The 14377-nt window shown below is 42.3% G+C and overlaps 1 protein-coding gene across 1 annotated transcript in view; it reads left to right on the top strand.

Moving 5' to 3' along the window:
- Positions 1 to 8028: 8028 nt before the first annotated feature.
- The window catches only part of MYH15 (myosin heavy chain 15), a 46440-nt gene continuing 40091 nt past the window's right edge, over positions 8029 to 14377 (top strand). Inside the window, exons 1-4 of the mRNA XM_031613185.2 lie at positions 8029 to 8147; positions 10852 to 10997; positions 12070 to 12173; positions 12694 to 12837. Of these exons, the coding sequence (XP_031469045.1) occupies positions 10907 to 10997; positions 12070 to 12173; positions 12694 to 12837 (339 nt within the window). The 5' untranslated portion in view covers positions 8029 to 8147; positions 10852 to 10906. The remainder of the gene's footprint in view (positions 8148 to 10851; positions 10998 to 12069; positions 12174 to 12693; positions 12838 to 14377) is intronic.

The raw sequence follows: 14377 nt of genomic DNA, 5'->3' as shown, positions 1-14377 counted from the left end.
TCAGTGATTTAGTGTCAGAGGTCTGGAGCTCATCTCAGCAGAGCCCTGTGTGATATGTTCCATGTTGTTACTGCTAACAAACAGGCTGCGAGATGGGGAATGAGAAGAGAGTGGAGGGTTTTGTACTATTTGCCCTTTTGTAACCTTTCTTTTTTACTTGCTATGAAAGTACTCTTTCAAACGTTTTTTATAGCCTGTATTGTTCACTAAAACACATATTGAAGCTGCAGTCTGAAGGACTGCTTCCTTTCTGGTTAATATTTTCTTTCCCCTTTGAACTCTATATGTGCCTTGTGTTCAAATCAGTAAGACCTGTTTGCATTCCCTGGCCATGGGACAAAACTGATGCTCACTGGTGGGCTCAGACTCAGTGTTTCATTAGCTAAGTGGAAGGGATCCATGTCTGCCTTCTGATGCCTTCTCTTCTTAAAATAAATTCAACTTGCATTCCAATTTGAATGTTTGTGCTTTTGTTGTGTTTTTTTTTTTTTCTTTTCTATCACTCCAAGCCCACACCTCCTATGTGGCAATAGAAAACTGGACGTAGTTCAAGTGTATTCATTATAATATTGAGATCACTTCAAGTAACTACAATTTAAGTCTGTGTATTCAGTGTACAGTGAGTCAAACTGTAATGTGCTGTAACTTGAATTATAATGGGTTTGCTATTATATTTGACTGTATTTGCCTATTCTATTTTGAACAACAGTGCCACTCAGTGCTGTTGCTCCTTATCCTTTCAAAATGTAAAGTCTGCCTCTCATATCTTGATTTTCTCCCTGATTCAGAATAAACTAGTCTGGCAAGAGTGGCTTGCCATTAGCTTTTACACTGTTAAAGATGCTTCTCTTTAGACCAAGAGATAACTCATCTGGTCAGAAATGTCTTACCACTGAGACTGCAGCTCCCTGAGCATGCTGTCATGCTCTTGCAGCCTTTTGCTGTTGATTTGCTTAATCCATCTCCTATGGAAGCAATTAGTTTTGTAACTCCACAGTGAGACAGCAGCAGGAACTACACACCTTGTTGCTAATCAGGATGCAGCCCTTACCTTTGCTTCAATTAACTTTTCTTTTCTAGAAAGATCTCAGTAATTTTCATATCACCATGACATCCAGGGAGACCTCAATGTGGCCTTCCAGTACTTGAAGGGAGCATATAAACAGGAGGGGTTTATATGGCTGTTTATGAGTCTGGATAGTGATAGGACAAGGGGGAATGGTTTTAAACTGAGACAGGGGAGGTGTAGGTTAGATATTAGGAGGAAGTTTTTCACACAGAGGTGGTGACGCACTGGAACAGGTTGCCCAAGGAGGCTGTGGATGCCCCATCCCTGGAGGCATTCAAGGCCAGGCTGGATGTGGCTCTGGGCAGCCTGGTCTGCTGGTTGGCAGGGGGATTGAAACTAGACGATCACTGTGGTCCTTTTCAACCCAGGCCATTCTGTGATTTTATGATTTTTCTAAGGATCACTCATTGTAGATGGTGAAGGATGAAGGCATGTCAATAATGGATGGATGTAGGTGTAGATTATGCTTGAAATGCAATGGAAATTTGCAATTCCTTCCCTAATGTTCTTTTGGTGCACATTTAGGTGACTACCGGAGTGGGGTTTTTTCTGGTCTGGAAAATCCCTGTTTACCAACTGCAGCATGACAAGAAGGACCAGAGTTTCCAGCAGAACCAGTGTATCTTCACAAGCAAGAGACAGAACAATCCACCTTATAAAGTTTCCTTTTTTTTTTTTTCATAACATGTTTTCATACCCCAAAATAGCCGATATTTTTGTTAAAATTCTGTGTCAGATTTTGCAGCTCAGCCTTCTGCTGTAAGTTTGGATTCTCTGAAAAATGTCAGGGACGATTTTAAAAATGATATACGTTTCTCTCTGCTACACCAATAAAAACAGTCAGCTGTTGCTGTGCAGGAACTGTTACTGGGATAATGGTAGAGGCACAGCACCTACAGGACAGCACTGGGAGAGGTGAGACCAATGAGACCAACAGCCTTGTGCACACACGGGGCCGTGCAGATGCAGCCCTATGAATTGAGGCTGTTCCCAATTGATCTTTTGGCAAATAAATAGGTTAGAATAGAGTGAGCTGCTGGTGAGATGTTTCTGTGGGATGTGCTGGATCAAAGCCTGAGGTTTCCTGTTGGGTGAGCTTTGATGAAAATTTAACAAGTTACTCAGCTGGGCTGGTGGTCCTGTCAAATGAGTTGTTTGGTGTTTCCATGCCACTGAGCTACAGTATTTAATGCAAGGCTTCAGAGGTCCCCTCTGATGCGGGGCATAAGTTCCATTCCTGCTCAGTGTTTTCACAGCAGTCAGTCTTTACCTCATTCTGCCAGAAGTGGTATTTCTTTTCTTCTTTTGCTTTTCTCTTCTGGAACATTGCGATACCAAAGTGCCTAAAGCTGTGTGTGTGGCAGGTACTTTGGCTCTGTGCAATACGTCTCAAGCACATCATTTGATTTTTTTTTCACCTCCTTCATTTTTTCCTTTTGAAGACATAATGCATATTTATTTTATTTTTTTTTTTAAAGTAATTTTAAATCAATTCTGTTCCAACAGGAATGGCTGAAGAGCAATGCACATCGCTGCAGTTTCAGCTGATGTTTTGTTATGGCACCATAACAGGTAGATTTAGTATCATAACAGGGTAGGCTAGATATTAGACTAGATATTAGGAAGAAATTCTTTACTGTAAGGGTGGTGAGACACTGGAACAGGTTGTCCAGAGAGGCTGTGAATGCCCCCTCATTGGAAGCATTCAAGGTCAGGTTAGATGGGGCTTTGAGGAATCTGTTCTAGAGAGAGGTGTCCCTGCCAACAGCAGGGGGTTGGAACTAGGTGATCTTAAAGGTCCTTTCCAATCCAAACCATTCTATGATTCTATGATCGGTTCTTTATGTCAATTCCTGTCTCTGCAGAAAAAGTCCCTTTTAACATTAAGCTGTAAGTGTGGAACATCATAGTTGGGAGGAGAAAGGGAAGATAAACTTTTTTTCACATAAGTATGCGTATGTGTGTGTTTAAATATACACAGACAGAAGTATACATACATATTTATACATGCACATCAGCCAGTGGTTGCCACTACAGAGAAGGATGGTATGTCCATTTTTGAAGGTGTTGATGCTTCTTGTCTGTCAATTTTAGTCATTGGACCATGGCAGGATGCAGTGTTTCTGGAAATAGATTTTTTTAAACCCAGGTTTGTTTTTCCAATCTTTGGCTGCTTCCTGGCTGAAGTGATCAGTTCAGCAAGGAATAAGCATCTTGTATTTGCTTATTGGATGTAAATACTGAGGAATCACACAGCTGGCTTCCCACAGTGGCTCCTTGCTACTTAGTGTCACGTCAATCACACAGGGTCTATTTTCTCAGTTCTTGTAATGTTAAGTATCTCTGCAAAGCAATTCTTTCCCCGATTGAACTGTTGGTGCATTTTTTTGTATAGTTTGCTTTTGGCATAAGATAAATACGGCAGCGAAATAGCAAACAGTCCTTGACAAGGCGTCAAGCTAAGAGGCAGAGTTACAGAAGCAAAGCACTGAAAAACTGCTTGTGTCTAGAGAGGCAGAAAAGTTTTCCTTCCTTCTCTCCTCACCTCCTTTGAAAAATAAACAGCAGCAAAAATGGGCAACCAGCAAGAGCTGTGCCCAGCTCTACCTCACTTTACCTAGGCCCTACATCCTTGAGGCTGCAGGGCAGGGAAGACAAAGGGAGGCTTTCTTGCAGGAGGTTGGCACTGAGTGCTGGGACATGTTGTATCTGAAGGCCTCCAAGTATCTGAGGGCAGTGCTGCGTATTGACATGGAAATGTAATTTGCAGAGCAGAGAGAGCACATCACAGTCTGGGGCTGGCTGCTCAATGCAGCACCCTGTTTCCTGTTTGGGCTGCCTAATACAGCCCTTGAGAGAAATTGATGACTTTTTTTTTCCTTTTCTGCCTTGATCAAGGCTACAGCACTTCAGACTAGAAGCTTCGGTAGTATGTAATAAAACTGGTGAGTGGGCTACAGGAATTCTAATGACGTGCTGTGCAAATAAATGCTTATTTAATGAATACTGAAAAGATTAACCTGAACTACTTCCATATATTATTGAGGTGTTTAACTCCTTGCCTTCCCCCAGGGTTAAGAATAATGCAGAGCAGTGTAAAAGGGTAGTGGGGAGGGGAACTAAATGAAAGCAATGGGTGCATGTGGAGGCCAGTAAAAGGATGCACAGCAGTTCTGCAGCCATGCCATTATGCAGGCACTGACCTCGCTGCAGGGTGAGGTTGTTGGCAGTTGGAAACTCTTTGGAGAAAGGAGGGGGACTGCCAACTTCTGAAAGGCACATGATAGACTTTCCCTTCCCCAGCACATCTCTACAGCCGAAGAGTTAAGGCCGTTTACATTCTGAGGCTCACTTCCTTTTGTTTTTCACCTCGTTTATTTTTCTTGGGGCTATGAGTCAGCCCAGCGCTGATTTATCAGCACCAAATAATCCTCACTCTGAGCACCACCAGTGTTGCTCCCAGGAGATGTGCTCCGCATTAGAGCCCTGACCTATTCAAACATCCCAATGATAGCGTGATGGCCACGTGTCAGCAGGGATAGGCACCCGTGACAGCTCTCAGATGCTGCTCACCCAGCAGGGAAGCACAGCCAAGCTCCACAGCCCAGCTGCTGGCCTCATGCAGTTTCCTGCATTCGTCCCCTGGTAGTGGCTTCCAGCAGTTCAGAGCACAAGAAGATATCGGGCTCGGGGATCTGCATACTGATAGCCATAGGTCATGAGTTTCAGTGGTTCAAAAGACATGTAAGCATTTTTGTGGCTGGCTTAGAAATAATTTCCCCTGGTCCAGTGGCATGGAAGAAGACGTTTTCCATAAAAACTTGCACTTTCTTTATATGACCGATGGCAAACTTGTGTACCACACAGTCGCTATAGGCAAAGAATTAAACAGAGGAAACTACTTAAAATGACCATCCTGAAAGGAACGGGATCTGCTGCTCCCTCCCCAGGATGCAGACATCTGTGCCCACTGCCTGAGTGTGTACTGCAGTAGAAGGGGCAAAAAGGCATACACAGACCATGAAATCTCCCCTTTCAATAACCCAAATCTGGCTGTCATAAACTTTAAATGTAATGGCTAGTGCCAGTTTTCTGATCTTCTAGAGATGTAGCAGAGCATAACTATTTTTAAGATTAAGCTTATCTCTCTATCCAATTCCTCTCTGGGGTCTCAGCAGCTTGAAGAGTTAAACTGTTTCTTCACTAGAGAAAATGTGTCTGCCCGTACAGAATGGGCTTGGATGTGCTGCTGGATGTGGTGCTCATGTTTTCCTTCCACCAGAAGCATTCTTGTGTGGATGACTTTTGCTTTTTCAAAGAGTACCTAAGTAGCTCATTTTTATTTGTTCCCGTGTACCCTTGAAACAGCAGCAAGGACCAATGACCATAAAAAACCTATAATTATCACTTTAGGTATGGTTTCTCAGATGCATCTCATGGAGGGACAGTCTTCCTGGTTGCTTACAGAGCAGTGCAGAGCACGGCGACTCAGGAGATGCTTTCTACTAGCAGCTATATCTTGCACTACTCTTCGTCTATCTCACTGATCCATCTCTTCAGGAGTAACAGGTTATTGCACTGCACTGCTTTAGACACTTGTCTAAAGGCCAGTTTCATCATAACACAGTAAACTCGTTTATTTTTTTTTTTAATAAAATGGAAAGGGTTTCATAACTGGGCTTTTATGGATCCCAGGTGTCACTTTTTCTGTGTAAGGCCACACTATTGACACTATCTGTGTCTGGAGCTGATAAATGTTATTACATTCTTTTCCAATATGTAGTGTTATTAAAAATAGGTTTGTCACAAGCACTTCTTATCAAAGGCCCTTGTTTCCTTAGAAATAGTGACCAGCATTAACCTTTCTAAAAGTAGCTCCTGCGAGAGACAAGTGTCTTTGGTTGTTGCCACTACAAATGTAATCTAGGGGAAATACGCTGTGAATTCTGCTTCTTATTAACACAAAAACTCCAGAAAGGCAGGAATAACGTGTGCATGGCTAATTCAGACCAGGTCAGCAAGGAAAACAAATTCATCACGTTTGACCCACTGCTGTCTTGTGTCCCTTTTAAGTGACAAATGCATTGAAAATGCAATGGTATCAGCTACAGAAACAGCTGTTTACAGCCCCAGAAAAGCAAAGGAGGCGTGGGAGAGAGATTGCAGTGTTCATGCAGGGCTGACAGAAGCTGAATGTTTGCAGAACAGAAAACATGTAAGTGATAACAGAGTATTTGTAGAAGATGCCTTCTACGCAAAGTAGGTGGTAATGGGATTACTGTGCTTAAAAGTAAAGCTGCTGGTAGTGCGAGAAAGGAGCAGGAGGATAGAGTACCAGTGTGCTATGTGTTAACCTGACAGCAGGTTAACAGAATCCTGGAATCTAGGTGATGCACACAATTTACCTTGTTTTGAATTATGTGGTTGGGAGCATCTCCTTGATCTTTACAGAGTCACTCACTTTTCACTTCAGTTGGGAGCATGAGCTCCGTTTCCTTTGTTGTCAAGTATAAAAACAGCAGCTGAATCCAGCCTCCAAATACATCCTTGCTGCAGAGCACTGAGTACTTATAAAGTAGCAGGGTGGGAAGTGATGCTGATTTAAGGGTAAAAATGAGAAGAGCTTAACCACCAGTCGAGTGCCAGAGTGTGACACACAGCTCATTTTCAGCTCAAGCTTGGGCTGCTTTTACAAATAAATTCAGTACTGAAAGCCTCATCCTGAGCCTTAGCAAAGGGCCCTCTCCTTAGCTTATATCCTTCTGAAGGTGGCATTTCTCTGGCGAAGCAGTAGCTATTCTCTGCCTCTTGGTTGCATTCCCCAAACGCTAAAAATACCAGGTCACTGAAGCACTCAGATCCTCAGTCTCCTGTCTTTAAGTCCATCACATCCACAAATCCCTCAATTTCTTCCGTAATTACTTTGTGCAACCCATCATCTCCCAGTCCTCATGGCTGCAGCTTTAAAAATAGCAGATTCGGTATACAAATATTTTTCTTCTTGCCTGGTGACAAACAAAACCATTTGTTCCTGTGGGTATTTAAGAATTCAATGAAGCTGTAGGTAAGCTCCCTCCCTGCTCCCCCTCTCTTCCTTGGAATTGAGTTTTATGGAACCCTAATACATTATCTTCCCTTGTGGAAAATAAGCATTGCCCACAGTACTTATTTTTCCTTTGAGCTTTTATATTCAGTTTATGCTGGAACCAAAAGAAACCTATATATCTACCCATGCTGGTAAAGGCAAATCGATTTGAATGTGTCAGTTATTTTGCTTTTATGTACTAAGGAGAAATGAGACCTGTGTTACTTATGGCACTTGTTTAACAGGAAAAATGAGTTGATAATAAGAAGACCTAAATTCAGTCTCATAAATAAGTTTTCTGAAGCAAAGCACTCACTAAAATTGATGCTTACTTTATTCATTACCCGTGGTTCACTTTCCAGGCAGAATCGATGTATTCTTAAAAACCTTCTCCATCTCGCCTTTCCTGTAAGAAGCAGAATACCTGTTTATTTCAAACCTAAGCCAACAGATTTAGTTGTTATTCTCTGAGGCCCAGCAAGGGGATTTAAGATGTTTGGTTGGGATTTGAGAATGCACATCCTAGCTTTGTTATTTGAAGGCTGTTTGGCTCACATTACAAAATTCCCTTTAAAATCACTTGCTTCTTGCACAAGAAGTTCTGCTTCTTACTTCCTAGGCGAGTTACATCTGTGCAGACCTTGATTACTCCCTCCCCAAGCCAACACTAATCAAGCCCTGAAGCATGCGGGGAAGCAAGCCTTGCTCCTGTACAAACACAGTGGAAAGGCAGGGAAGTTTTCTCCCATGAAGTCATGGATCAGGAATGGAGCGACAAGGGGCAGCAGGCACAGAGCACTCCCCCTCTGGCATTCCTTCTGTCCCTTGGCCACGCGTGCTCCCTGCTCAAGCATTGTCTCCTCATCCGACAGACAAATATAGGCATAAAGGAAAAGTCCAATGCCTTTATAAAGCCATCGCTGGTGACCTTGAGGTGGTGTATATAAAGTCTGGACCAGGCAGAGCAGTGACACTTTGTGTGTGCTTTGCAGGGTGAGTACCAACCTCTCTCACTTCTGAATGTGTGTGCCCAGCTGTGCTCTAACACTTTGCCATAGTTTTGGGGTGATACATTTTTCACGGGGCTTAAGTTTTATTACTAGTCGTACCTCTAAACCTATAGCACTGTGTTGGTTGTCCTGTGATGCTGCTTGAATAATAGAATGGAAAATAGGTGCTTCTTTTGTGACACCAGTGAACTCATTTAGTCAGCTACTTAGGACAGTGTCAAGTCACTTGTAATTGTGTACCTGAGTGGATTGGTTGACCAGTAGTTGCAAGTCATGTTTGCGTCTTCTCTGTCATCTGCAAGAGATGATGATGACTTACGTAGTTCATAATTTTAAGCAGCCTGTTGTTTCAAGGATTTCTTTAGACCCACGCTTGGAGATTTACTGATTTTCCTTTTGAAGGCAGACAGTGATGGTTTTTGATGTCATGGCAAATGAGCTACCAGCAGTATGGTAGCTCTTCCAGCAGCCACAGTAAAGAAAGAAAAAGTCCCTGCTTTCCAAGCTTGAATGCATCACCAAATTATTGGTATTTCTGGGTGCGCCACTTAACTTTGTGTTACAATTCTGGCCCTCTAAAGAGAGTAGGTGTTACCAAGGATCTTCCAAAATTCACATGCAAGAGCTACCTTTTTGTTTTCAGACAAAACAAACTGAAAGGAAAGTGAATGTCTTTAGCTCTACCTTGTTCTTCCTGACTATAGTAATTTTTACAAATAATCCTTTGACCTTAATCCAAGCACTTCAAGTTTCTCATATCTTTCAATGGATTGGCTTGGTTGAGTGCTTCAGTGGGCTCTGGGCTCTGTCTTAACTCCTGACACATGAGACTGCTGCAGAAAAAGGGATTCTCTCCCATCTGCAGCAGCACTGTGCTACACCCTGGTTTATAAAGTGCTTGCCATAGTGGTAAGCCCTAAATATATATTAAGACAAAATTGTATCAGAAAGCATAGCTGAACAGTTGTCCCAAAGTGGTCTGCAAATGGGGCGGGTCTACACAGGAAAGGTCTGGATTATTATATTTGGACCTGTAAGAATGTCTCCTGAATCCTAGAGGTAATGACTGAAGTTGCACTTCTTATCTTTGCATATTTAATGTGGAAAGTTCTAACACTCTTCTGTTTAGATGTGTGATGTCGTTTCTGTGCCCAACCAGAGCTGAGCTAAACACACTCCTCATGGGAGAGAGACTTTGCCATGCCAGTTTTGAGTTGTTTCCAGAGGGAATTTTGCTCATTTTGGATGATGTTAAAATAGTTGCTGACAGTTGGGTCATGTAGACCCAAACTCAAAGATCCAAAGCTTGCACTGTGGCAGGGGTGGCAGGGGCAGAGGGATGGATGTTAAATGTTAGATAGCTCTGCTGTCTTAGGGCTTTGCACTCCTCAAGAGAAATATGCTGTGGAAAAAAGAACTGCCTTCATTGATGAAGAGCTTTTAGATCTACAGCAATTTCTTAGGAAGTAACTAAATTAAATTTTAAAAGACTGCAGTGTTTGTCTTGACAGGGTTCTTGAAACTTTTTCAGCTATTCTGGATACTGCATAATAAATTGAGTAAGGGAAAAGATACTATCTGAGGGTCACTTATCTTCAGATAGTAGTTAAATAGTATATTGAACTGAAAGAGGGAATACTTAAAATTCTTAAACTAGGGAAGGGAGATGGAAGGGGTTGGACATTTTTTAGCAATGGAACTCCACGGATGTTCTATGGGCAGCACCCTGAGTATTTTATATATGTGTGTGTGTACATTTTTATATGTACCTGTGTGTATATGTCAACTCATTGATGCAGTTGTTGAAGAAAGGACACGGGAATCAAATTAACTCCTTAAAAAAGCTGGATAGAGCTGTTCAGACTAATTTTCCTTAAAGATGATTTGTACTTACAAAATTTTCATTATATGAAGCACCACTGATTTGAGTTGTCTGTGCTCTCTAAATGATAGAATTAAGAACAGGATAACCAGTTAGCACCTTAGTGCTCAGAAACCCAGCAAATCATTTGCACTTATATGAGCGTGCCCTGGCCTTTCTTCCATGATAAGAAATCCCTAAACACCATGGCTGTGTTATCTGAGAAAACAAGCATTGTAGGCATTAAGATGGACTAATAAACTCGGATTAACGTGAAGAATTTCAAAGCCATTGTGCCAGCACTGCAGTTTGCCCTCTGCCCTGCCCTGCTGCACGGGGAAACCTGCAGTGGGCGAGCCCTGGGTTTCTGCCAGGCTGAAGGGCACCATCTGAGAGCAGCACTGCTGGGACACCAGCTGTACCCAGCAATTGCTTTCTCCACCAGGAGCATGGGGCTGTGCCCCTGGAGCCATGTGCTGGCGTTTCAAGTAAGCAGCTGCCCAGGAGTAACTGAAGTGTGGCCAGTGGCCTGGTGTGGGGTTTTCAGAGTCACAGCCTCAAGTGGTGCCTTTCATCTGCTGCTCTAAAGCAGCATTCATGCCATAAAAAGATTGAATTCTCCTGTAGAGATAACTGCAACCAGTGTCAGGGTTTTGAACCATGCGGGATCTGGCTGGCTTTAAACTGAGCTGGACAAGGGTTTAGCTAAGGGTGCAGTAAAGCCACAGATCTGCAGGCGATAGTGCCATTTCAAATTAGACCATTTTTATCAGCCATCTGCTACACTCTCGTCCAAGAAATACAACTTTTTCTCTTCTTTTTGTAGACCAGGTCCTTTTCTTTCTCCTCCTTGAGCTGTACTACCTTGAAACCTTGCCAAGATGATGGACATGACGGAATTCGGGGAGGCTGCTCCCTTTCTCCGAAAGAGTGAGAAGGAGCTGATGATGGCACAAACTGTTGCCTTTGATGGTGAGTTGCAGTACCATTTAGGCTGCCAGTGACCAGCTAACCCAGATAAGGGTTGCACCCATAGTATATCTGGGGAATGCAGAGCAAACCAGGATGCAAAGCCCTGTTGTTATTGCTGCTTTTTGAGGCAGCTGGCAACCAACTTTGTGATTCTTTTTCCTGCAGAGCTACAAGAAGCCCCCGATAGCGCTGAAGAGAAGCAGTCTATCAGCTCGTACTAAGCAATTGCCTAGCTTTAGAATTAAGATGTATTTGTATGGTACTGATAAGAGAGAGGTTGCTTCTTCGTCTTTGTCCATTTGAGAGAAAATCATCATGCACTGATTTTCTGGTAATGCAAGGATTTCTGTGATGTGAATAGATGTCTCCATCTGCTTGATTTATACATTTTATAGGCAAACCAGTACTAGGTTTTAGTTTTCCAAGAGTTATTTTTCATGAAATGTATTTACATGAGTTCTGAGGTGTAGTAGTAAGAACAAATGTGCCAATAACCACAGCAATGCCCTGTTGAGAGCAGTGGCTATAACAAGCCATCTGAAGTCTAGCAGATCCTCCAAACTTCTAAAAAGCAACAGTAGTAACTCAGTGTGAGTTATTAAATTGCTGTTTTTCAAGACAAACTTCAGGAGAATATCAGGAATAAGGTTAAATCTGATAGCTGGCAGGCAAATAATGTGGGCTAAATTCCTCATTCAGATAGCAATGTTCACTGTGAGTTTTTAGCATACAGCTTCATTTGGTCTTGGATCTCAGTTCCTCCATCTGCACATCAGTGCTAGTGATTATGAATTTCCCTTGGAGGCTGAGACACAGCCAGCATTTGTGAAATATTGTGACACCTTGTGCTGGGAGGATCGAGGGAAGCCAAGTGGTGGCTTCAAAGGAGAGACAACATTCGTGAGCCCTGCACCTTCTGTTCTGGCACGCAGCTCCCACAGCTCTACGATTGGCTGTGGTCCCTGATGATTCTTGCTGCTTGTGCGTTAAAACTAACTCTACCAATCCCAGTTCAGCATGGTGTTATTATTCTACACAAGTCTGTGAACCTTTCTTCTCCCTAATTTCACAGGGAAAAAAAAATGTTGGGTTCCTGATGAGAAGAAAGCTTATGTTGAAGCTGAAATTACAGAAACCAGCGGTGGCAAAGTAACCGTTGAGACAACAGATGGACGGGTATGAAAGCATTTTTGTCTGACCCATGACTAAGGAGGGCTGAGCAGCAAGCCCCAGAACAAACCTAGCTCAGTTTAAGCTCTGCTGCCTGGTTCACATCATCTGTGAAATAGCTTGTGAACAGGAAGCCTCAGTAGCTGATGACAAATGAGAAACAGCCAAGAGAAAAATAGGAGTTTGATGGCACATCAACTTCTGCAAAGCACTGCAAGCAGAGATGTGCAACCATCTAAGCCAGGTTTGGATCCTAGAAGGAGGCAGGAGGTAAAACTCCACACTTAGAGCTAAATCTCATGGCTTCACAGCCATATCACTCTCCTTACCCGAAGCATCCCAGTCTTCCCTGCTTCTATGTTTTGTGAAAACAATGTTTATGTTTGTGAAAACAAATGGAATTACTTAGACCATATTGAGTGGGAGGACCTCCTCCTAGAGAGATAATACATTTACCTCTAAGGAGGGGAACTGATTGGGATTCTAAGTGTTTTCTAGACCTGCTATATTCTATCTGTCTTTGCAGACCATGACTATAAAAGAAGATGACGTGCAGTCAATGAACCCTCCCAAATTTGACATGATTGAGGACATGGCTATGCTGACCCATCTGAATGAGGCGTCTGTGCTGTACAACCTGAGGAAGCGCTACAGCAACTGGATGATTTATGTAAGGGTCCCTGCTTTGTGTATTTGGAAACATGCATTTCAAGTGCTATGATGTTTGAACACAGGTTCTTCGCATTCAGCTCATAACTTGCATATGCCATAAAATTGAGGGCTCAATTGCTCAAAAAGGAAAGAAGTTTCTTGCAGTAGATTTGAATAAATATAGACAACAAAAGTGAATGAATAACATAATGTCTAGCTCTGTTCTTCCTTGCATGCCTGGGAAAGGGGTGTCATAGAACATATTTTCAGCAGTCAAGGCCTTTGGGAAACCAATTTTATTTTTCTACTCCAAATATTAATACCTGACATTATTAGGCATAGCAATTTCCTTGTTAAGAAACAATGCCTCAAGCTTAGAGCACATATATAACTTCTTTTAACTAGGAACCTTTCTATCTTTAGTTCTGCAATTTTCTTCCCTTCATTTTCAGTGCTGACATCTGCCTTGTTTTGCTCTGGCTTTATTCCTCACTCTGTATCTTTCCCATGGCATCATTAACATAATTTCTGTCATCACCAGAACAAGCTTCGGTAGCATCAGTTTTTATGGGACCAAACTTTTGCCTTCAGTATGCTGCATCCAACTGTGTTTGAAGTCAGTCAGGGCAATCTACAGATTTTCTAGCCAGTCCTTATTCAGGTTTGTGGTTTTCATCAGAGGACTGAATCCAGTTTAAATTATGATTGTTATACAGTTTCAGGATTCATCTAATAACCCCTGTATGAACATGTATGTCCTAAAACATACCTATGTCTTGCAGATTGCTATAGCTAGAAAATGACATTTGTCATCTTGTTTTAATCCATTTACAGGTTGGAGTTTTTTTCTCTTAAAAAGGACTGACGACTCATACCAGGGGCATTCTGAAGCAGGTCCAAATGCTATTTTGGGAGGAAGGCTCCTGAATTTGTTAACTCAATATTCTACATGCATATTGTGTTTATGCCAATATAGTAGCTGGTTTCTGTGAAGTTTTATGATTGGACCCAGACTAAGTACCTGAAAAGTTACCAGCTAACACCAATTCCCCAGAGTTACAATTGGAATTCTGTTATGTGGGCTGAATCACTATAAAGATAGATTACTTTAGATAGATTACCAATTACTTTTTTTTCCAAACACTAAAAAAGCTCCTCAGTTTTGGAGAGCAGTGCTATATGAGGTTTACACAGAATCATAGAATGGTTTGAGTTGGAAGACACTTTTAAGGTCATCTAGTTTAACTCCCCTGCAATGAATGGGGGTACCTACAGCTCGATCAGGTTGATCAGAGCCCCATGCAGCCTGACCTTGAGAGTCTCCAGGGATGGGGCATCCACTACCTCTCTGGGCAACCTGGTCCAAGTTTTCTCTTTGAACAACCAACTGAATTTTTCCCCAGGGTGCCCATAGCAAGTTGGTAATGACAGATTGTTTCTCTCAGACTTCTTCTTCTAAGAATAGTTCTTTCTCCCAGATTTCTCTTCCTAAGAATAGAATTCAAATAGAAAAACTGTGATTTTTATTTCATAATTACTGTTTTCAAAAGGAAGGAGCT

Source organism: Phasianus colchicus, chromosome 1, assembly GCF_987193195.1.
Source record: "Phasianus colchicus chromosome 1, bPhaCol1.hap1.1, whole genome shotgun sequence".
Lineage (NCBI taxonomy): Eukaryota > Metazoa > Chordata > Aves > Galliformes > Phasianidae > Phasianus > Phasianus colchicus.
The sequence above is the reverse complement of the archived record's forward strand: the minus strand, read 5'-3'. Positions and strand labels throughout refer to the sequence as shown.